The 22,719-nt window shown below is 38.5% G+C and overlaps 1 protein-coding gene and 1 long non-coding RNA gene across 5 annotated transcripts in view; one reads left to right on the forward strand and one right to left on the reverse strand.

Moving 5' to 3' along the window:
* LOC114014501 (uncharacterized) overlaps positions 1-22,719 on the forward strand; it is an 84,863-nt gene that overhangs the window by 13,856 nt on the left and 48,288 nt on the right. The gene's annotated exons all lie outside the window — the stretch shown is intronic.
* On the reverse strand, positions 7,714-8,898 carry MC2R (melanocortin 2 receptor). The gene has a single exon (XM_005447515.4). The coding sequence runs from the start codon at positions 8,749-8,751 to the stop codon at positions 7,792-7,794; it is 960 nt and encodes a 319-aa protein (XP_005447572.3). The 5' UTR covers positions 8,752-8,898; the 3' UTR covers positions 7,714-7,791.

Here is a 22,719-nt window from a genome sequence, read left to right on the forward strand (position 1 = left end):
CTGGCTATTGGGCACAGGACACCTCCAGCCTCTCTCCACATCTCCACAAAAGGCCGCTCCTGCAGCTCCCCTCAACTGCCAGGACCTGAGCACTTGCAGCCAATACATCAACATCAAACAGAAAATGCAGCTGACACCCCCCCACCCCCCCCCCAATTATTGGTTGTTATTGCAAATCAACAACAAAAGCCCTGTTCTGGACATATCCTTGTCCTTTCACTCACATCTCAACATTCTTTTGCTTCTTCTGACTCTGAATCTTATTTTCTTCATTTCTGCTTCTCTCTCAGGTCTGCACACTTCTTTGTAGCAGTGCAAGGTGAATATGTCCTCTCCAACCATTTCTTTCTCTGTTGTGCTTACTTCCAGGCTGTCCTACCCAATCCTAGAAATTACTTGTTTCTTCTGTGCCTTCTTTCCTCCTAGCCTGACCCTGGCTTTGTTGGCAACATTTGCAGCCTGGGAGATCAGGCAACCCTCCGCCCGATGAGCTTTCTCATGCCCCTGATACTCCTGACCCACCCAGACAAAGACTTCAGTAAAGACCACTATGTGTAGAAAAAGACTAAAGAATTGATTTAGTTCATTTCACATCCTTATTTAAAAAAAAAAAAAAAAAAAAAAGATTAATCTTCAGTGACCCTTTTCCCTGAGCCTGTTCCCAGACTTCTAACAACCCCTAGTACTGGCTCCTCTAATGGGAAACCCTGCCAGTCTCAGCTCCTTATTAACCAGTCAGCTCTTGCTTGCAAGGCTGTGCTTCTTTCAGCTGCCTGCTCATCCAGGAGCCAGCAGCTGCATTTTATCCAAATTCCCCCTCTTCCAAAGACTCTGCTGTGATCTGAGAGGAAGCTAAGTGCACATGAGAGACCTCAGGCCTCCATCAGTTCCTCCCAGCTTGCCCTCTGACATGGACCGCTCTGCGCCAGGCTGAAGAAAGTTTTTTTTCTCTCTCCCTTTTTTTACCTCATTGCACAGACTGGCAGTTAAGACAGATTTATCTGTCACACCAGATGACACGATTACCCAAATTTCTTGGCTGTGGTTTCATTTCTCAAGTAAATGAAAATGTAAGACTGTAAGACTGAAGTGGTACATCAGTGAAGCAGACTCTGTAGATCGTTCTTTAAAATTCAAATGAAAGCTCAAATGCATCTTTAGCATGGTGGATAATATCAATTGGTTTTGAAAGCGAGTAGCCGCAGGAGTCCCTGGGACTGGGAAACTAGTTTTGAATTGGAAGACATCTACCTTAGACTTATAATGCCACCAAGCACTGAGACCAAATTTAAATTGTCCGCAAGGGATGATTAGCCAGAATAACTTATGTGATAGGATTTTAAAGGGGCTGAAGACATTTCTTGCTGGCTTTAGAGACTGTATTAAAGTACATGGTGTTATGCTGACACTGAGGCTCCCTGCAGAGCCCAGCATTCTCATGCTATGCTACAGAGGCTCCTGTGTGGTTCCAGATTCTGTGGAAGTGGATCTTGGCTGCCTGCTTGTAACTAACAGCTTAAAGTCAGGGTGCTGTGGGGGCTGGTGGCCATGGGGCTCCTCTGGGGTCCATCAGGGCTGGACCTGCCTGGCAGCCAGGGCTTGTCCCACAACCCTAGACAGGAGCAAGGCAGCCCAGCCCTGGGCATCGGACACTTCCCTAGGGATGGGCTGAGGCTGGTCCAGGACGTAGGTCCACAGGTGGGCCTGGCTCGGCAGGACCCATGGCTGGGCAGGGCAGAGCTGTGGGGATCTGGACACCAGCCCTGCTGCAGCATTGCTGAGGCAGGGGCTGACGACTCTGGGGGGCTGAAATGGGATTCTGGGCCACGAGCAGAGTTGGGGGATCCCCAGGGGTGGGCAGGGACAGTCAGACCTGGCAGTGCCTCAAGACCATGACACTGAAACAAGTTGTTGATCTGTAAAGCTGCATGCAGTGAAGCCTGCTTTTTTGTTTTGGAAACCTTCCTATACAACAACACTGCCAAAGGGGCCGTTTGGGTATCCATGATAACCATGCACCTGCCTTACTGCAGCTGAACGGTCAATACAGCCGTCCAGCCAGGCCACATGCCTCATTTCTTCCATCCTTGGTCAGTATGTCAGAGGGTGTGAAGTTGCCAGTGGAGTAACTCCTCCTGTTAGCAAATGGTTTTTGACTAGCTCTACCTTCATGAAGTTTAGGTGTAATGGTTGAAGGAGAGAAATTGTAATAAATGGTAGTGTGAAGGTGCTGCTGAAGCAACGGAATGTGAAGTAAGAAACTTATCTCATGGCCTTAATGTAAAAAATAAATCTATATATGGAAAGCAATAAATAATTTTAATTATTCATTAAGCATTTGTACTCCAGCTTGCTTATCCAGAATTACTTGTTAAATAATGGTGGTTATTCATTAGAGTATGTGTGACAGTTCCATAGTACTAACTTTGTTACAGCAGTAATTTGAAGGGATTTGCAGACATAAGAAAACTGCTTTCAAGTGAACATGAAAAGTTTTCTGAAATGGTCACACTCATTTTCTACAGAATTGTCCTGTAAGTCCTTCTCTTTGAATCAGAAGCTCACAACGGCATTGTGTCTTCTGTAAAAGTGACACTTCAAACAAAGCCGTATGAAAGCACTATCAAATGATGAACACAAAATATCTTCGTAGACATCTATCTGCTGTAATTGTCTTGAGAGAATTCAAAACCAGATCATGTGCCTACTTGGGGAATAGATACTGTCTGAATAAATGTATCATTTGAAGAGTTTAGTTCAAATCTGACTCAAAAAGACTTTTTACAAAAAGTATTGGCTTGAAATGTTGATCTTTAGTACTGAAACAAAAGTAATGAAAGTTCCAAGCCTCCAAGGCTAAACTAAATAAAAAAAATCAGTGAAATTGAGAAGGTTGTAAACATAATCACAATTTAGTACTATTACAAGCAGCATTAGGTCTCACAATAAATAGAAACCTTAAGATCCTTTTACTCTTTTCCTGCCTGTAATTTTAGCTGACATATCTTGCTTGAGATGTTTAAAAAGAGAAGGCTAACATTTGCCCCAACTCATATTATAAACAAATATTATAAACAAATATTGCTTGCTTTTGACAGTGCTCTGCACTTCAAGTCAAATTTCTTTTCCAGTTACTTTAATATTGTTTGAAAAAACAAAATTTTGTTTAGCTAATAGAAGCCCAAGACACCTATTTTTCTGAAAGTCTTTCCCAGTACCATAATTCATAGAAACCAGATTTTTCTCACAGAAATAAACTCTAAACTATATTTTCTCACAAATGAACTATGTTTGTCTTGCTATTTTGTGAACAAAACCAAACTGCTCTGCAAGTCTCTCCCTCACTGGCATCCCGACTGCTTCAGCAGAATTATTTCCCCTGGGTGCCTTTATCAGATTTGTTCACTTTGTTCCTGAACATGAAGTTCAGTTCAAAACAACAGAAACAGAGGAGGGGCTTTTCTTCTTTGGTTTTGCAGTAATTGACTAAGAAATGTTTTGGTGCCACAGGTATGTGAAGTTCCATGGGCCCTTCCAAATGAAACAACAATTGTAGTGTTGCCTGTGATTTTCAAGGGACTGGATTTTCCTTCCAGACTTACTAGGTTCTGGTAGGATCCAAGATGAACTTATTTCTTCCAAAGATAAGGTACAAGTTCTGTCTCCCAAATACTTGTAATCTAAATCTGGGCAGAAGTCCCAAAATCTGAGAAAGGTGCCCACTATTATGCATTAATATATCAGACTATAGTTTCAAGAGTGACTTCAGTACAATACAATGAAGGTTTCACAAACCGTTGCTTAAGGAACCTGTTCGAAGAGTAACACAGGAAAATATATGGCGACATTAGTATGTGAAACAGGAAAACTTATTTGCTTGGAGACTGCACAACTGCTAAAATGCAAATGAATTTTACAGCCAATTAGAAGATAACATACAGAGATTTACCCATCTGCTGACATGCAACAAATGCTGGCAGACTTGAAAATTAAAATCTTTCTAGAAGCTTTTTTATTCAAGAATATTTTGTGCTCTTCCTCCTGCCTTCCCAGAAAGGATATATTTTTAAAAGAATGCACTATTTAATCATAACAGCTGCAAAGTGAAGAAAAACTAAAAATTTTTTATATGTGTCTTTTGAATTTTATATTGACTTCTTTATATAACCCTTAGGCTCAGTTTGAGAGCCAATATTGTGATGTAGATTTCAGCTGTATTATGAATACATAGGATCTGCATTTCTTAGAAATTTACACAGAGAACATGGCAAGTTCTGTTGTTTTGAACACAACAAAAATAGACAACAGACAGTTCTCATAATTTACAACCTTGCTATCTCTGTGCTTTGTCTTATATCCGCTTGTGTAGTGGTTTTTCCCAATCTTACTGGCTGGCTGTGCATTAAACATAGAGTTTAACTGTAACAGCCATCAAGTTTCTACCACCAGTTTAAAGATGTAACCTCAAACCCTTAGTTTAGTTGTTGCTCCGGCATCCTGACATGAACAAATGTTTTGGAGTGTTCTGACTGTATCCACAGATGAGACCAGGTAGGCTGCAAAGATTAGGCATTTAACTCCTGGTAGCATCAGGTGGGAACCAGTTCCAGACAGTTCTTGGATCTCATGGCAATTTGAGATCCAATGTCAGTAACTGCATAATACTTTCAAGTCATAGAAAACAGTGTGGGACAAAACCTGCCAAAAATTTGCTGCCTAAGTGGAGGCTCCTTGTTTTAACAAGCTACACGTTAAGAAAAATCTCACTGGGCCATAACAGACATGACCATGGCTGCTCTGTGTTTTTCAGGTGGCTGGAGGCTTGGGGATGGTGCTGAGAAAGACACTGGGACAGTATGGGAAGGAGTGGACAGATGCTGGGTTACTGGAGGACAGTTTGCTCTGCCCTTGACATAGGGCCAAGAGGAAGGGGATTAAACGTGTGCTTGTAGGATGGATTCTGTATTTTAAGTTCTTGGTGTTTTAGGCCAAGGCTGAGGCTGAGCTGTGGATAATGAAAGGGACAAAGTGAGTCCAGATGTTGGTGAGCAGTCTGTGCACCACACAGGCTGTCTGAGGGCTTCTGGTGTAGGTCTGGGACCGTGGCAGTAGAGTGCCACCACTCCCAGCCATTTCTTGAGGCTGCACCTTACATAGGGCAGTAGGGAAACCCTGAAGACCGGCTGGACATGTAGGACGAGGGTAGGAATTGTGCCTTGTCCAACACTGTTGCCTCTGGCCACTCTCCCCTGGGCATGGCCTGCAGACCAGGCTTGGTGGCAAGGTAGGAGCCCAGGTCCTTGTTGCAAAGCAAAGTGCTGGCAGTGCAGGGATGAAAGCTGGGCTGTGGCTCCTAGGGTCTGTGAGCAGCTGCTCCCCCTCCTCTTTCCCTGGGCTTGGGCATGCTGCAAGGAAGGCTAGAACCAGCCAGTTCCTGAGGCTCTTGTGTAGGTGAGGGCAGTCACTTGAGGGCTGAAGGCAGCCAGGTCCAAGTTGTCCTGTTTCCTCCAGGCCAAGCCACACTTGCCTCAGGACTACCCTGAGCTGCCACGTGGCTGGTGTGGTAGGAGAAAGCAGGCGGCTCAGTCTGGGGCCTGCTATAGCCACAGCCATGTCCATGCCCAGCCTGGGGTCTCACATTTGTCCCTTTCCCAGCCCTAACTGTCAGCATCTCCACAAGACAGGGAGTACTTTATACAGCATTTCAATGATGTGTTTTACTGCTGAATTTTAGATTTTGACATGAGTCTGTTTTGAATGTTCCTCTTTGCAGTGCTAAATGTACAGTGTTTTCTTTAAGGATTACTTCTCTGTGTTTAGAAGTTATGAGGTTAATTATTGCACATATTTTATTAAAAATTTCATTTGGAGACCTCATTCTGAACATGGAGGCCTTGCATCTGTGGAGTTAGAGTGGACTTCCTAACAAGATGCAGTGAATTGTAACATAGTGGAGACTACTTACCTCTCTTAACTATGTCTGTTTTAGTGAAGTAGGTGAAAAATAAAGTTCTGAGTTAAGGTTTATTTAGTAGGTATTTAATGTGTTGCATAGTTAACATAGGGGCTGCCTAAATCACAATTTTCTGATGAATATTTTTTAACATTTTGAAGCACATAAACTATGTGCACAGGGTATTATGGTACTGTAGGTCTTTTGTTTTGCCTTGCCTTTAGTATTGTATAATTTTTAAATTTAATTTAAAAGTAATTTCCTGCTGTGCAGCTCTATATTTGTTCTACTTTTGATGGAAATGAAAAATTCTCATTAAAGTAAAATGTGTGATTATATCTGAACTCCTTTCTGAACTTGCATTTCATAGATAAACCTTTTTTTTTTTGTAAATATGTAGGTTTGAAAAATTTTCATTTTAGTATCTCTTTTCTCATTAAAGATATTTTCTTTGCTTGGTTCTATAGAGACTTTCAGGTTTATTGTCCCTTTGTTGTATCTTTATCTGTAAGCCTAAGTCCACCTGAATATGTATGGTTTGGTAGATATTCCATATATCTTGAAATTCCTCTTGTACTTAGTGTTCCGTCAGAGTAAATTCTTCTATTTGTCTATGAATTCTAACAGGTTTTATCTTTTCCCCTCCTTGTTCTAGCTGTGCTTTGGCTTTCTTAGTTTCATGGCTGTCTCTTACTAAACATTCTCTCTGGCACAGCTGACTAACTCCACTGAGTTATTGTGAGGTTAATTTCTCACCATATGCTCTGGACTGCTTCAGGATATTTTGCCGTTGAAAACTATTCTGCCTTCAAGTTTTGTATTATTTTGCCAGAGACAATTCAAAATTTTCTCACTAGGATTTTGTAAATTATGAACTGTTTTGTAGCATCCTTCCAGACTGGCTAGCTGGCTCCTTATTCCAGTGGCTGACTTCCTTGGAGGTCTTTGAATTTTGTGTCTGGTATTTTGTTTTTTCCAGTTCTTTGTTGTAGTATGTTTAGAAATTCATGGCCGAATCAAACTTATTTTACTGTCTGCAAAGTTTATTATTTTATTAATGCAAACTGGACCAGGGACTTCCAATGGGGTCATGGCAAGCTTAGCTCTTTGCTAGTGCAGACCTGGCTTTGTCGTTTTAAAATTCAAACCACACCTTTGCTGCCACAACAACTTTATGTTGGGAAAAACTCTTAAGTCACTAAAAATAGTTTTCAAACCAAAATATCTTCTTCTCTTGGACTTACACTCAAAAAATTATTTTTGAGATGTAGAGAACACTAATTGCATGATTTTAAAGAGACTAGATGTTAAAGAGCAGTCATGAATTCACTTTTCCAGCAAAATTCAATTACATGTCTATATTTTCTACTTTATCCTAGTCTTTTATATAAATGTGCAGTTTAGAAACAAATGCTTATTTGATTGTGATTTAAATAAAAGAATTTTAAAGTATTACACACCTCAAACTGAAATTACTGATATAAAAGGAATTGGCATAAACTCATCTCTGATGTAATGCAATACTTGATGCAGAATATTTGGATTTGAATTTTTCTGAAATGACAAAAGATAGTTAAGATAGAGTTATTTTTTTACTTTCATAAAAATTATCACCAGAATTAACTTAAGCAGTATTATTTCTGGAGATCTGGTTTGCAAAGATTTATGTGCATGATTAGTTTTTATGCTTTCTTTGGTACCCTTCTGAAAGTCTCTGGCAGCATCCTACAAGCACAGTATTGCTTTGACTATAATTGCTGGTATTTTGAATTCTGCAAACTGATGTTGCACAGTACCCTATAGATGTGCTTCTATAATCTTCATTTTTCATGAAGCATCTAGCAGTTCCAGTTTGACCTGGTGCAGCAGAACATCTTCTTAAATGTACTCCATAATTCTGGGCTTCGGAATGCAAAAATCATTGGGTCAATGATCGCATTGCACATTATAAGTGTCCCATTGACATGGAAAATGGACATGTAGCAGGCACAGTATGGGTTATGAGGGCAAAACCTGGCTAAGAGGATGTGAAGAACAAAGGGAGCCCAACAGCAAAGGAAAACTCCAAGGAAAATAGTCAGTGTAATGGCTCCTTTCATGTTAGTTCTCTGATGGACTGTGCTGGTTGGCAGTGAGGCAATCCTTTTAGCATGAGATCGTGCCAGGAGGAACATATGGACATAAAGGCACAGTATAAAAAACATCATCAAAGGGAACAAGATGGTGAAGGGAATGACTGTTGCTGCTTCATAGGAGAAGAGGGCAATGGCAATGCTACTGCCAGCACAGAATGTCCAAATGATTGCCAAGATAACCAAGGCCCTTCTTAATGTCATGATATTATGGTACCGCAAAGCGTAGAAGATAGTGATGTATCTGTCTGCTGCAATAGCTAACAAGCTGAAAATTGACCCCAGTAAAGACAGAATGAACATGGAATCCATGGCATCATCCAGCTTTTTCTCAAAGTCCCCGCGACGTGTCAGGTACCCCATTTTACACAAGATGATAAAGATGTTCTCCAGAGTTTTGTACAAGCTACCTAACATGTCTGAAATGGCTAAACTACATATGAAGAAGTACATGGGCAAATGCAAATTCTTATTTCTAAAAACAGCAATAAGGACAAGCAGATTTTCCAGTATTCCAGCAGCAGCAACAGTGAAAAAAACTTCCTCTGGCACCACTACCTGGGTGCAGTCAGTAATATTTAAGGAGAAATCAGTTATGTTTTCGAGGTAAGGAATGCTTGTCTGCCCTGGATGTTTGATTAAGTTGGAAGGTCTCTCAGTGCTCATTTCTTCTGGTCGTGGAAAGATTCTGGATTGTTGTTTTTCAGGCCTGGCTTTACTCTGAAGCTGATCTCTCAGTCAGATCATTTGTCTTTTGATGAAGGCTTTCTCCATCTGAAGCAATTTTAAGACTTAGCTGAAATGTCTGGCATTTCTCCTACAATAAAACAGATAGAAACATAAATATCAAGACGAAATTTACCACACAGACATGGCAAAAATAGGCATATGAAATATTACCTGTTGCAAAGGAATGTACATATATCATCATCAGAGACAGGAAAAGTTGGTTTGAGTAAAATAAGGGCTGCTCCAGGCTTTGCTGAGCCTTAGAAGAAAACAAATTGTAAATTCTCTTTTAGCTTCAAAGCAGTTTTAAAAAGTATATGTAGTTTTCTTTACCAATAGTTTTCTCGCATTTACTGAAACTGATCTGACAGACTTCAAGAATTTGGCAACCTTTACTGGTCCAGCTGTTTGCTTTGAGAAAGTCTGGTGTTTCTCACAAGATTTGCATTATTAGACACAAATGAGACCAGTGCCAAGATAAACTGTTGTCCAGAACAGTAACATGTTTACCATCACACTGTTGATGGTGAAATGAAATGCCTTCAAGTTTAAATGTGAACATTCATAAATACTGATGTTTTTAGAGGCATGTTAGCTACTAGTGTGAGGCTTCCTTTTAATTTAAATTGAAACTGTCTTGTGATTTAATCAACATATTTCTAATGCAGATTAAGATCAAAAGTACAACTTTTCTTGGCTGTATTTTACAATGGTCTGAAAGACCAAATGTTATTTCACATCAGGATGATGTTTTCCTTTCTCCGTAATGATCCTGATCTACACTACATCAAAGCATATAGGAACCTTTCCAGGGGACTAGGCTTTTAGGTTTTTCATTAACATATAAATGGATATGATATACATTTAGCTTGGATATTACCCATAAACAATCAGATCCACTTTTGCTTGTGAAGAAAGCCCCACTTGTGAAACACATATGCAGTTGCTGTTTGGAAGGCCACCCTTTTTAACAGAACTGAAATATTCTCCCTCTGTTTTTAAGCTTAAAACAGTTTTGTCTGACACTTTCATATGAATAAATCCTCAGATTCCTTTGGACATTTGTTGGTAGTCAGGGCCACTGAATACCATAATACGTTCTGTTACTGTTTCAAAGGAAGGAGTCAAAAGTTTTAATTATTTTGTATACAAACAATGCTTTCTGCAAGTGTCGGTGGATATCTGTAATTGGGGCAGCTGAACTGCTGCTTGAATGTGTTTAGTCTTAATGCAGATGATTGTGGTTGGCCACTTTGCAATGGAAAACAGGTGCTACTTGTGATGAAGAATGCTGAGATTTGCACCACCAGCCATCATGAATTAAATTGAAACAAGCTCACTTAAGAGAAAGCATTCGAAATTGTACCCATACTTATCTGAAAACAAAGGCCGTGTTGTGGAATGAATGAACTATTTGCACTGCAGCACACATGGACATTCCCAAAGACAATTGGGTCAACATCTGTTGGTATGTGAAGTAGGGAGTGGCTAACAAGAATAAGAGCACAGCAATGTCTTTGTAATTATATGTTTTTCCTAGTCTCACCGAAAGCTACTGCCACAGTTAAGTTTTATGATTTCTAATCTAGCATTCTGTTTAACAACTTAATCTTGACTTTTAATAGAAAGTCCACAAGGATACTTCAGACAAAACCTCATTTCAATGGTATTTAAACAGGACAATCAGTTGGCAAAAATGCGTTTGTTCAGTCACTATTCTTTCAGAACTGTTTGTCAATAATGCTTCTTTGCTATGTAGTCATATTGCTAAGATAATCTGCATGACATTCATGAAGGTTTCTTCACTGAAAACATATAGTATTATGAATGGCATGATATATTACATCTTCTGCTTATAATTTTATAGTAACTTCATATTAAGTACAGCATTTGGTTAGAGCACTTATAAGGTTTGGGCGCATTTACCATAAACTGAATAATTACATTATACTACTTAATGTTTTTTTTCAAACACTTAACAGCCAGAAAAAGACATTCTTATTTCAGAGACTGTCATTTCATCATGTATACATGGCTATTGTACACTATTTTATTTGGGTTCCATCAAGCATCTTGCCAATTATCTGCTTTTCTTATGCTTCAGTGTGGTGCACAGTCATGTTTCTGTCTCAGACTTCCCAGGCAGAAATGTCTGTGTACGTGGTGCTGTACACAGGTAGTAAATCCAGTGCTTGATCTATGCAATACACATTATATCATACATCTTCAGTAAGTTCCACATTTACAGGATTCTTTCATTGCTGCAGATCTGTCAGGTACTGTGCATGAAGTAGTTTAACATATCTAAGTAGTGTAGAACAGACAGACTACACTCAGGATGTAAAGCTGTTGTGAACATTATGAGTAACCTCAGTGTGTTCTAAAAACTAATGGTAAAAGAAGACACCTTGGAGCTTGGATGCATATTTCCACTGGCTACAGAAATTAAGGCCAAGGTCATTTCACATGAAGTTATAAATAATCATCAGATGAAAAAAATCCTTACCCTCCTGTGTTGTTTACACTACCAGGGACAGGCTGAATGCAACAGATTTCCTCCCTGCTGTCAATAACTTGTCAGTTTGCTTCATCATTGTATTGTCTAGATAAAGGGTTCATGCCACGTACCAACACCACCCTCTGAAAGACCTCAGATTTATCATTTGCAGGTATCTGAAATCAGCCTTTCAAAACTAGTGTTTATGTGTCAGAATTGTTAAAAATAGAATACAAACATTTAAGAATAAAAAAATGCCTTATACTACAACAATTTTTTTCCTGGTAATGACTGAACTGTTTGAATTTTACATTTCTCGAGGTCATTCACAGTCTAAGAATAAGTTTGCCTGACTGTAGCAAGAAATGTAAAACAGTCAAAAGCCAATAAATGACAAAAAACCCCCATTTAAGTCTGAAACACATTTGCAATTGTATCTGTACCAGAAAAAGTGCAAAACCCTCAACCCATTCTTTTTAATGTGTAGATTAGGTCCTAGAGGGAGAAATCAACATCTAATTAATATTGTATATTCAGAAACATTATTTATCCAGAAAGAGGCAGTCTTCTGAGCTAGTATAATGAGCAATGAGTTGATGGCAATACTGAAGTTACTAAAAATGCATACATTTATAATATTATCAGCAATATCTATTCAATTTGTAGTAAATCTAAAGCAAGATGAAGCAGGAGACTTTGAGACTGGAAGCCGGTACCAGGAACTATACTGATAATATTGAACAAACTTAGGACACAAGTAGAATTCAGATTATCTGTCAGTTGTAATTGTATTCATTCACCATGATCATGGTTTGGCTCTTTACAACACTCTGACACTTGCAAAGCATGTTTGCAATAGAATATATTACACATCTAAAAGCCAACTCCAGGTGTTTCAGGTTGTGACAAAGCTAAGAATGCCTCTGTGGGTGCTGGGAGCTCCCAGCAGCATGCAGAAATAGCCTTGGACAAAAAGCATAATTCTTTCCTGTATGCCCAGTGCTTATTGATTACAAAAATTGAATTTTCTCTACAGTAGAAATGCAATGACTTAGCACCTGAAAGAAAGTAATAGGTCTGCACTTGATTTTATTTTATTTTTTTAAGTGAATGAAAACTTATTCATTAAATAAACAACACACTTCCCTCAATTCTAAAATGTTAAATAAACTGGCCTGGTCAGCTGTAATAGCAACAAAAGTAACTGCATCTTGAACACTGTATAATTTCCCAGGTTGTTTTTTTTTTTTCATCTGCATCCATTAATTTTTTACTAGAAAACCATACCTCCCTTTATTGGAGAGACCCCAAGCTGTATTTGCTGGCAGTGAATAAAAACTGTAAGGGCATTGAGTAGGCTCTTCTGCTTTTGGAATGCACAAAATGGCTGAGATACCTAGATACTTTTGTAGATGCAGTGATTTGTTTCTAGATCCATTAAATGTATTAGTTCCCTGTCTTTCCATGTGTATATATCTATTTTTACAAAATAATTTATTAGGAATGGAAAAGAGCATTTTGTGTTTCAGACACAGGTATATATAGTATACTTTACAATCCATTCAGTGTATACAGAGGTACTTGCACTTGAAATATCGTGACCTTTTCTCAATCCGAAAAAGTCTCCAACGCATTAGCAAATGCCTTTCTGATGTTATTGTCTAGCATTTTATCCCCAAAGCTATCCAGTGTATAAACTCTCATTGGTTTAGATAAAGTAACTCAGGCATCAGGACACCTGGTAATCTGTTCAGCTTAGTTCTCCTTCTAAAACTTGGTCATAGTGGAACATTAATCTGTTGTGGAGGGTTGGACAAGCTGTGTGTGACAAGTTATGCTGCCTGGTGGTGCTTAGGATGACCTTTTTCTGAAAATGGCAGCGAAAGTCCCATGGATGGGAGCTATATACTTTTTCAGTTACTTCCATTCAACCTATTACTGTTTTGTATCAAAATACATTCGAGAAAAAATTATGGACAATTACCTTTTCCCTAGTTTCCAGCTTTTCCAGACGTACCAGGCATTTAAGAAGGAAACAAGCCACTTAAAAACATTGATGTGGCGGCTTAGTTTTTAAGGCTGTAAAACAAATGAAAAGACAACCTTTTTTTTTTCCTTTTTATTCCCCAATTTTTTTTTTTTTCTTTTTTTTTTTTTTTTAGTAGGTAAACAATGTCTTTCATGGACACAAAGGGGACTGGACCTTTTTTAGGAAGTAAGCTATGAGGGCAGGATGTTCCCTTCACTTCCTAACAGCCGTTTCTTTATGTCTACCCGCTGGGCTTAGCCCTGAATTGAGCAAGTAAGGGAAAAAGGACACGAAGAGCCTGATTCAGCCTTGCCCTGCACATTGTATAGTTCTTTACAGATGTTAAAACTAACTGACTCAGAGGAATTACTCTAGAATATTTACAGATTCCTAAGGGCTCTGTTAGCTTGCAAGTTGCCTGTTAGCTTGCAAGTTAACCTCCCCTAGGTTTTCTGTCCATAGCGAAAGTGAAGATCACTGGCTGTTTCAGAGTACTCAAAATATCCCACTGACTTCTAGGTTGACTATGATTAAGTACCTCAACATGGTCTGTATAAAAAAATCCCAGACAGAAATCTGCTTGGCAAAAAATAGCAGATCATATGTGAAACATCCTCAGCTGCAATTCTTAAACCCTTGAAGGAAATAGTTTTCCCAGATGGCCCAGATTTTAAACCCCTCACTGTTTATTAAACAGACCCCTATAGTGCAGGAGGCATCTGAGAAGTTGCTACTCAACTTTAAAGGCAGCACAGTTCTTCAATTATGTATAAATATTGCTCCTTTTTGAAACAAGCTGAGAAGCAAAACTTGGAGCATTCTTTTTTTTCTGTGTGGAGGATTGCTGACTGGTAACTTTGTAAGAGGTTATGGTTTCACAGGAAGCCCAGAGACAGTTTAGCAGCTTGCTGTGCTGAAAGGCAAATTTCTTGCTCTCTCTTTCCATCTGTGCTTCTTTCTGCTCCTGCCCTCTCACTCCTGTTATCTCCCTTGAGACTATCCAGACCTTTTCTTCCCTAAGTAACAATAGCAATTAATAGTGTGTTCATTTCACATTTTCTCCTTACACCATGGTGTACACTGAAAATGGGGTGAGCTGGTGATGCTGGTTGGTGCTGGGGCTGCAGCACACTGTGCTGATGTGTGAGGTAGCTGCAGGCTACCATGCATAGCAGTTTACTCAGGGTAAACTAACCCTAACTTTGTGAGCTCTTTATCAATAACTACATTTCTACCAGTGCCAACACTATGCTGTTTCCATTCAGCTCAGACATCCCCACCAGTGTAACAATCTCTGTACAAACTGCAGCACGAGTAGTTCCTTGGTTGTGAAACTCAGATGCCAGGGTTCTTCCTCTGCTAGGGCTTAATAACCAGGTCCTTCCCCTTAGGAAACTATTCAAGGCCCCAAGGGCTCTTCCTTTGGGAATCATGCTGAAAGTACTGGTATTTCCCAGCAGTAACTTAGAGGGCAAAAAGTGTGTATTTGATAACTTTCTTTCATGTAAAACTAAAAAATGTCTGTACCTTAAAATAGGCATTTTATGTTACAAACTTTGCTCAGCAAACACTGAACAAAACAACAACTGTGATGATAGCAAAAGGGTGACAGCAATAATTTCCATCCTGTCCTGAATATGAACAGTCTCAGTTGCTTGCCTTTAGGTCTAACAGAAAGATCTCTTTCCAGAGAAGGTCCTTCAGAAACACGTTTCCCCCACTTACTGCTGTAGGTACATCCTAGAAAAAAGTACCATGTGTTCAGAGAACAGTGAGATTGCTGTACTCTGTGCTTATGTTTCATTGTTCAGTTGATAAAATTTCTATCTGCTCATTGAAATAAACTTATATCATAAGAAAAACTAATTTAAATTGTGGTATTAGTATAAACACAGTCAGTTTCCTTCAAAGTTTTTTTTCTTTAAAATTACAATCTAAGTAAAAGAATATCAAATAAGGGCATGTGATAACTATGATGAAAAATTAAGATACTATGATATGTGGTGTTTCATCTTATCACCAGCTGAAATTTCATAAACAATTCTGATTAATATCCATAAGCTATTAGTTAATTTATTCTTTTGCTTTGATGTCCCTCTAGTGTTCAACAAAATAGTGTTAGCTAGGTATTAATGACTGATTACAGCTATTCTAGTTCCCCACATGTGTGGACGCTATGGAACATTATGTAGCCTAATCTCAAATTCATGAACTGGCATCAGACCTAGCTAAATGTTTGTATCTTGGAGATATACTGCATCAGAATAATGAATGTATGTCCTATATGATTTCAGTGTCTATTACTTTCTTAGAAATAACTTCACACTGATACAGTACTTTTTGAAGAAAACAGCAAAGACACAGAAAAAGGAAGTGTGTGTATACAAGCTAAATACAGAAAAAATATTGTTGTATCTAAAACCATACATACGCCAGCCGGGCTAATTACTAGCAAAATATTTATCACATTATTTTAATTGTGGCTTCCTTATAAAGCAGCATTTCTAGAGTGAAATTAAGCTGCAAATCTTACTTGCTGAAATTTTAAATGTCAGATATGTGTGTATATGTTGAAGAGAATTCTATACACTAGTTTTTTGCTGGCTTTGGATATTGGATAAAAATAATTTTCTGACCAGATCAGAAACTGGAAAGACTGGAGGTCTTGCAAAGATGAGGAAAATCCAAAAGATGAGTTTATTTCTTATGGATAATTATTTTTCTATTCCCCTTAAGATCAGCACTGAAATACCACAGTTAAGTGTTTATTTTATGAATAAGGAAAAATGTCACTCTCAGGAAAGATATCCTCATTTGTATTTAAGGTGAGGTATATTCGATATGCCATGATTTTGTTGCCAACAACAAAAAATACAATAAAGCATCTAAGCTATGCAGAAACTTATGGGCCAGGACTACTCTCTATATGATGCTAGTGTAGCTTCCTTCAAAAGATGCACAACACTGGATATTTCAGCAAAGATACTGAAAGCAAGAAAAGTAAAAATGATTAAGAAAAGATGGGCTGAGCTCTCAATATACTTAAAAAAAGCTTTGCAATTAGAGAGGAAAAGGAATTATTTAAGATGTTTATGAATGAAATGACAAGAATCATTAAAATAACAGTAAGAAAAAGAAATTAAAGCTGAAATGTCAGGAAACATTTTGTGATTCTGATGGCAGAATCATTTTTCGCATACAATTGCTGAGACTGCAAACTATGCTGTTATCTCAAGTATCCAGAACTAAAAAAAATTGCATAAAGTGTTGGAGGTTATATAAAAATACTTGCTTTGTCATGAGGCATAAATACAAAATGCCCACAAAGTCATTAGTAAAATAACCCTCTTCATATCAAGTGTGTGAACAATTTATTGAAAATGAGCAATCTATAGAGAAAAACTAGAACCTGTAGAAAATCCAGGGCTGTAAATACATAAATGCCCTAATGACAGGTGTTTTGCTTCCTTATCCAGTGCTTGCCCTTTGGAGGGGCTTTCCCACTGGTGCAGACAGCATGCTGTGCCCTGGGGAGGGGGAACGTAGTCATTTAATACACAGCTGTCAGGGAAGGGAATGAAATTCAGTGTTTCCCCTGTCCTTGCAGCCTGACAGCATATGTGATCGTGAGAGTTGTTTTAAACACATGGAGTCTCACTCTCTGTAAAGCTGCTGTTGCTTTGCAAAGTTGTGATATATTAAGAAATAATATTATTAGTCTATTGTAATTTTTGACAACATAATTTACCTAAGGAAAATTACCTAATTTTACCTAAAATTACCTAAAATTTACCTAAGGAAAAACTCTACTGTGCCTGAGGCAGGTAAATGTTTTGGAAGTGACATACTTATACCCTTTGGTCACATCCTTCACTCTAGCAGATCAGTCTCAATCCATTGGAGTGACTTGGTGACAAGGTACAATGATCAATGCCTGCTAAATACATGTTTCTTTATTAAGACTGTCGTAGGCTGATTCATATTTTTTTGAAACATTAGTTACTGTGCTCCAAACTCAACCTTCTTTTCTAACACTATTGTTTCTTGCTTTAGAATAAATTTTAAACCTATGTATAGCTGTAACTTTTTACAAGAAATGAAAAATAATAATTAATTTGAATATAGGACAAATAGTTCTCTGGGATCATTGTAAAAATCAATCAAGAGGCCTTCAAGTGACATTTCTGAGGCCACTGCTCTGTTCTTATTCTTTCCTATAAATCATTAGGTTTGCCAGTAACAGTGCCATCACTGAAAAGTTTTCAACAATCATCAAGGAAATCTGTGCAGAAAAGCATCAATCATTTCTTGAAAAAGAAGTTCTGTGTTTCTGCTCTAAAGAAAGCAGCCCTTCTAGGTGTTTTTTTTAGGTGCCACCATCTTTTTCTCTGGCTGCAGTTGCTGCAGTAGTTGCAAACAAAACAATAGTTAAAGCAGATGGAACCATTAGAATAATATTTTATATTTTTAAATGACAGAAAACAAAGTTGTGGATTTATAGCCCATCCCCCTGTTTAAAAGTGCAATCTTGTAAACCCAGGTATGTCTTATTAAATCAAAGAATGTATGAAAGATAAAGGATCTTCTTTCCTGAGAGCTACTTTAAAAATACTGTTGTGTTTTTTATGTTGCCACTGAACTAATGTATTTACATCTCTTTATACTAAAAAGTAAAAATAGTGAAAAGACAATGGTTAAAAAATGAATTCAACAGATGGTTAGTTTCTCTGGGAAACCTATAGGATGGGGGCAGGGTGAAGGAAACACCTCTTTGAGATGTACCTTTTCAGAGCCCATCTGTCTGGGAGGGAGAAATAAGGAATAAGAAAATAAATGTGGCAAAAATCAAACTTAAATTCTGCAAGACCATAAAAATCTGCTTGCATTTAGAATAGTGGCTACATAAAGCTTTAATCTGGTTGCATGTTGGTATCCAATGCTGGCATGGCTCCTGCAATAGGTAGAAGTAGACAAAGTCTCATTGAAAAAGGTGGGCTGTCATCCAACTCTACCTCTGGGGAAGTGTGTGGGGTTTATGAAGATACTACAAATTAGGTCATTCTAGCTTGTCTGTTCCATGCATTAGCATGTAGATCCCCATGGCAATGGTGTTGTGGTGGAACAGGTATTTCCATTTCTGCACAGTTATCACAGAACTACATGCATATATGTGTGCGTGTGTGTGTGGTGTTATTTGGCTTCTGCTTCTGGTCTAAAAATGATAACAAGGAATGTCGTAGGATAAGTGTTAGTTTAGGTATCTATAACATGTGTTAAATATAAGCATTTACTCTGCCCCAGATTTCCTTGTGGTAGTGTCCTTCAAGGAAAGGAGACCTCTGCTGTCCTCTGCCTTCCTTTGCTGTGTGCTGCGGACTAATATAGGATTAAGTATCTGAATATTGGAAGTTACAGTGCACCAAACCACACAGTCTTCTGTCAGTTATACTCCTAAAAATCTATAACAGTAACAGGCAGATTGATGGAATTACTCAATACTTACTCTAGAGAGTGAGAACAGGATTCAGTCTCTTTGCAGCAGTGAGTGTTACAAAGACATACCCAGCAGGAGTAGCCCTCCTTGCATAATTCCAAGTCCAGATCCAGAAAAAGACTCATTGATGACTACTTAGAAAGTCTCTGAGAGTTATGTGACCTCTGGCTGATGCAGTGAACAACTGAGATGAAGCAGGAATAGCACTATCTGAAAGAGAAGAAACATTTTAGTGGCAGTTTTCAAGCTGTATAGCTTAACTTCTTCAGGCGGCAACGAGGAAAATCTTACTAAAACTTGACAAAAGAGGCATAAAACCCCTGCCAAAATTTTGCTATAGAGAAGAATAACTGTAAGATGAAAGATTTTAGGGAACACTAGTAATATGGCACTTAATTCCACAAATAACATTGCATCTTTCACTTTCTCCAAGCAGGCTCTCTGAGGTTTAGATATATTTAGTAAACTTCCACTTACCTGCTAGTGAAACAACTTGTGAGTCAGTGTGCTGGTAACTCTAGGAGCAAGATTGCTTATAAAGGAAATGAGGCCAACATAGTCTTTGCGTAAAGGAAAGACTGGAACATCTAAATCAAAGAGAAAGACAGTTGCCTTATTGGCATATCCTTGAATTAGGGTCACTTTAAAATAAATCATTCACTGTCTCTGAAAATATTTATAAGAAAAAAAAAAAAGATGTCAAAGGGAAAATATTCTGTTTCATCAGGACTCCCTTTCAGCTACTCCTGATCTTTATAATCTCCCCCCTTAATATTTGACAGACTGTAAATCAAGAAGTCTCTTCATAAAAATACCCTGGTCCTTATTATAAAGAGTGTTTAAACACTCAGGTAGATGGTTGTAATGTCATAGGATGTTTATTGCCCATCAAAATTATTGTCACTGTGGATTTCATTCTAAGACCTGTACTAAAGACACGACTGGTGGCTGAACTGAATTGTTAATGAGGTAGAGAGAACTCCACAGCACTGAAGTCCAACTGGACTGGATAAATTTAAGTGATCATTATGGAGAACTATAATTCAGGTCGTGAAGGTAAAAAAAATGTATTAAGCTTTAACAATATTTCATAAAGAGGTGGTCGTCCATATTACTGAAACAAATAGGGGGCAATAGCATAAGTTAGTTACCTTAGAGAAAGACTTCACATTTGGATTTATTAAATACCAGTTATTGCAGTTAAATGCCCCAAAGCAGAATCATATTCTTAACAGTATAAACTGAGAAAATTTCTTTGCTTCCAGGGAACCAAACAAAAGCCCAACCCTGCTACAGAAAGAGTGAATTTGGGCTCAGGAACTGAGGGTTAAATAAATCTGTGTGCAGGTGGACTGGTGGAAACACAAACCTTCTGCAATTAGCAATTTGACAGCTCCAGTGAGAGCCATTTGGGTCCCTTGCACATAATTGGAAGGAAGAAGGCTTAGCAACAAATTTGAGGGGAAAAGACCTGAAGAAGAAAAAGAATTGAGAAAAAGTAAGGTGTGTTCATCATATTTGAGTGTCTTTCGGATTTGCAAGGAGGAAATGCCTCACTCATAGTCTCCATTCTCAAATGCACACAGGTTTCATCTTTGCTTTTTAACTTCCTTTTTGTTAGACCAGTTGGACCCACTGAGTGCCATTATGATACACAAAGATAATTAATAGTAAAAACGTGCATGGCATGGAAGATCAGGAGATGATCTGATGTCACAGGATTGCAGAATATTTTTTTATGATTTATTTTCATCGTCCTCTTCCATCATTTGAATAACTTCCTTCACTATACCTTGTTGTTCTTGCTCTTGAGCGCTAGCTTCAAGGGCACTCATTCTGTATTGTGTCAGGCAGAACTCATCTCTTCATTAATTCAGGTTCTTTGCACTGCTTTGGACCTGAACTCACTCATTAGGTGCCTTGAAAGTTAATTGTGGAAGGCCTTCACCTCTTCTTGTGCTGTGAATTTCGGTTCTACACTGAGTACAATACAGAGCCTAACAGTGTATTGCGTGCACAAAAAAGTCTGTACCATAAGGTAACTAAATAACTAATAAGGAAAAAAGTCTGTAAATTTGTGCTTACATTTTATTTTGGTTGCAGAGAAAATAAACACACTGGAGGCACAAAGGCCTTTTCAGTCAGCCTTAGGCAACAAGTAAATTTGGATCAAGACTGAACTGAGAAAAATGTAAGGAGTCAGTTCATAATAATGTTTAGGATCATGTACAGTACAAAAATTCAATTTTCATTTTCATTTAAGTCTAGAAAGTCAGAAGGAACTTGCAGTCAACAAGAAAGTGCTATATTGATTTCATTGTATTCTGATGATTTACTAAATTATTATAAGGTTACTAAAAAGAATTGGGAAAATGATTTGCCCTATGACCATTTTATTAAGACTTTTAGGCAGAAGAGCAGAAGGCCCTCAGAGAAGCCTTCTTTAGGTTACATTAGCCTAACACTTTAGTATGTCTCTACTAATACTTCAAATATGTGTGTTCTTATGTAATGTGAATGTTACCTCTACCAGCCCAACATAGCTGGAGCTGTAGGTGTGCAAGGGACAGCACCGTGTCCTTCATTCTAACTGCAGCTCACAAAACTCTCAGCCTTCAGGAGGCACATTAAGTACGGAGCTACAGCAGTACAAGAGCTTGAGCTGTATTTACTATACTTGTGACTTGGCTGTAGAGGCTCTCTGTACATCAACTGTAGTTCATTAGCTATATTAAATACTTACTAAAGTCTCAGATTCTGGAGCCATTACCTTCAGCAAAACAAGTAAGCAAAAGCCAATGCCGCCATTTGATTCTTGCTTAAAAATAGACCTGTTAGGTCAGATTTTCATTTCATGCCATTCTCAGCATGCTATGCAAGCTTGGAGCTTTGCAGAAAAGGCAACTATTAGGCTACAGAAAGAAAACCATAATCTTTAGGGGACAGACAGCTAGAGAAGACATTAGCAGGAGAAGAGGTTGTTCTTAAGCAGAAGACAGCCTAATTGTGATTGTCTGGTAAATCAAGAAAATGTGAATATTTACAATTTTATTACTAATAATCTGGTATTTGCACAAAGATGTTACTCGTTCTTTTCAGTGGCATGGTAAATAGGGAGCATGATAGTAAATTAAGTTTTAGGGAATTTCTGGAAGCACACTGGTAATGAATTAATCCCTGAGGCAGTGTCATACGGTCAAACAAAGCTCCAACAAGAATGGGTTCAGCCAACATTTTCAGATGTTAGCATATTTTATCTTGCACAGTGAAATATAGTGCTGAAATACACAGTTATCAACAGGTATTAAAATGTTAGTAGAGATTTTTTTGGCTGAATTTGGGGTAGATAGAGAAGCCCAAGGTGCAACACTGGTCTACTTCTGTCTCCAGCCATCCCCCCTTGCTTGGTTCTCAGCACCCCGCAGCTGAACACCGTTGAACATAAATTTACAGCGCCAAACCCCTGGGAAGCTTGATTTGTCATTAACCAAAAATACTTGCAGTAATATCAAGGGTAGTGCTGTTATGTTCTTGCACTAAGTAGTTATATCCAGTCTATTGGAGTGAGGGGAAAAGAAGGAGAGCTGGAGACTTCCCAGCTGGTGTGCCATTGCTTGACGAAGTGTGGGAATGGGCAAAGTCATGAACTAGTGGCCTGTGACAGGGCCAAGGGAGAGGGGGTGGTATGACATCTTCACCAGGGCAGGCTGGAAAGAGTAATAAAAGAAAGTAGGAGGAGGTAAGGGTGGCTATGTGACCATTGTCTCCTCCAGACTTCTCTGAAGTGGGGACCTAGTTTCCTGATCCTTGTACATTCCTCTGAGGCCAAGAGCAGTCGATCTCTGGTGTCAGCCCACGTAGAGAGCTGCAGCTCATTTTGTCAGC

Source organism: Falco cherrug, chromosome 3 (assembly GCF_023634085.1).
Source record: "Falco cherrug isolate bFalChe1 chromosome 3, bFalChe1.pri, whole genome shotgun sequence".
Taxonomy (NCBI): Eukaryota; Metazoa; Chordata; class Aves; order Falconiformes; family Falconidae; genus Falco; species Falco cherrug.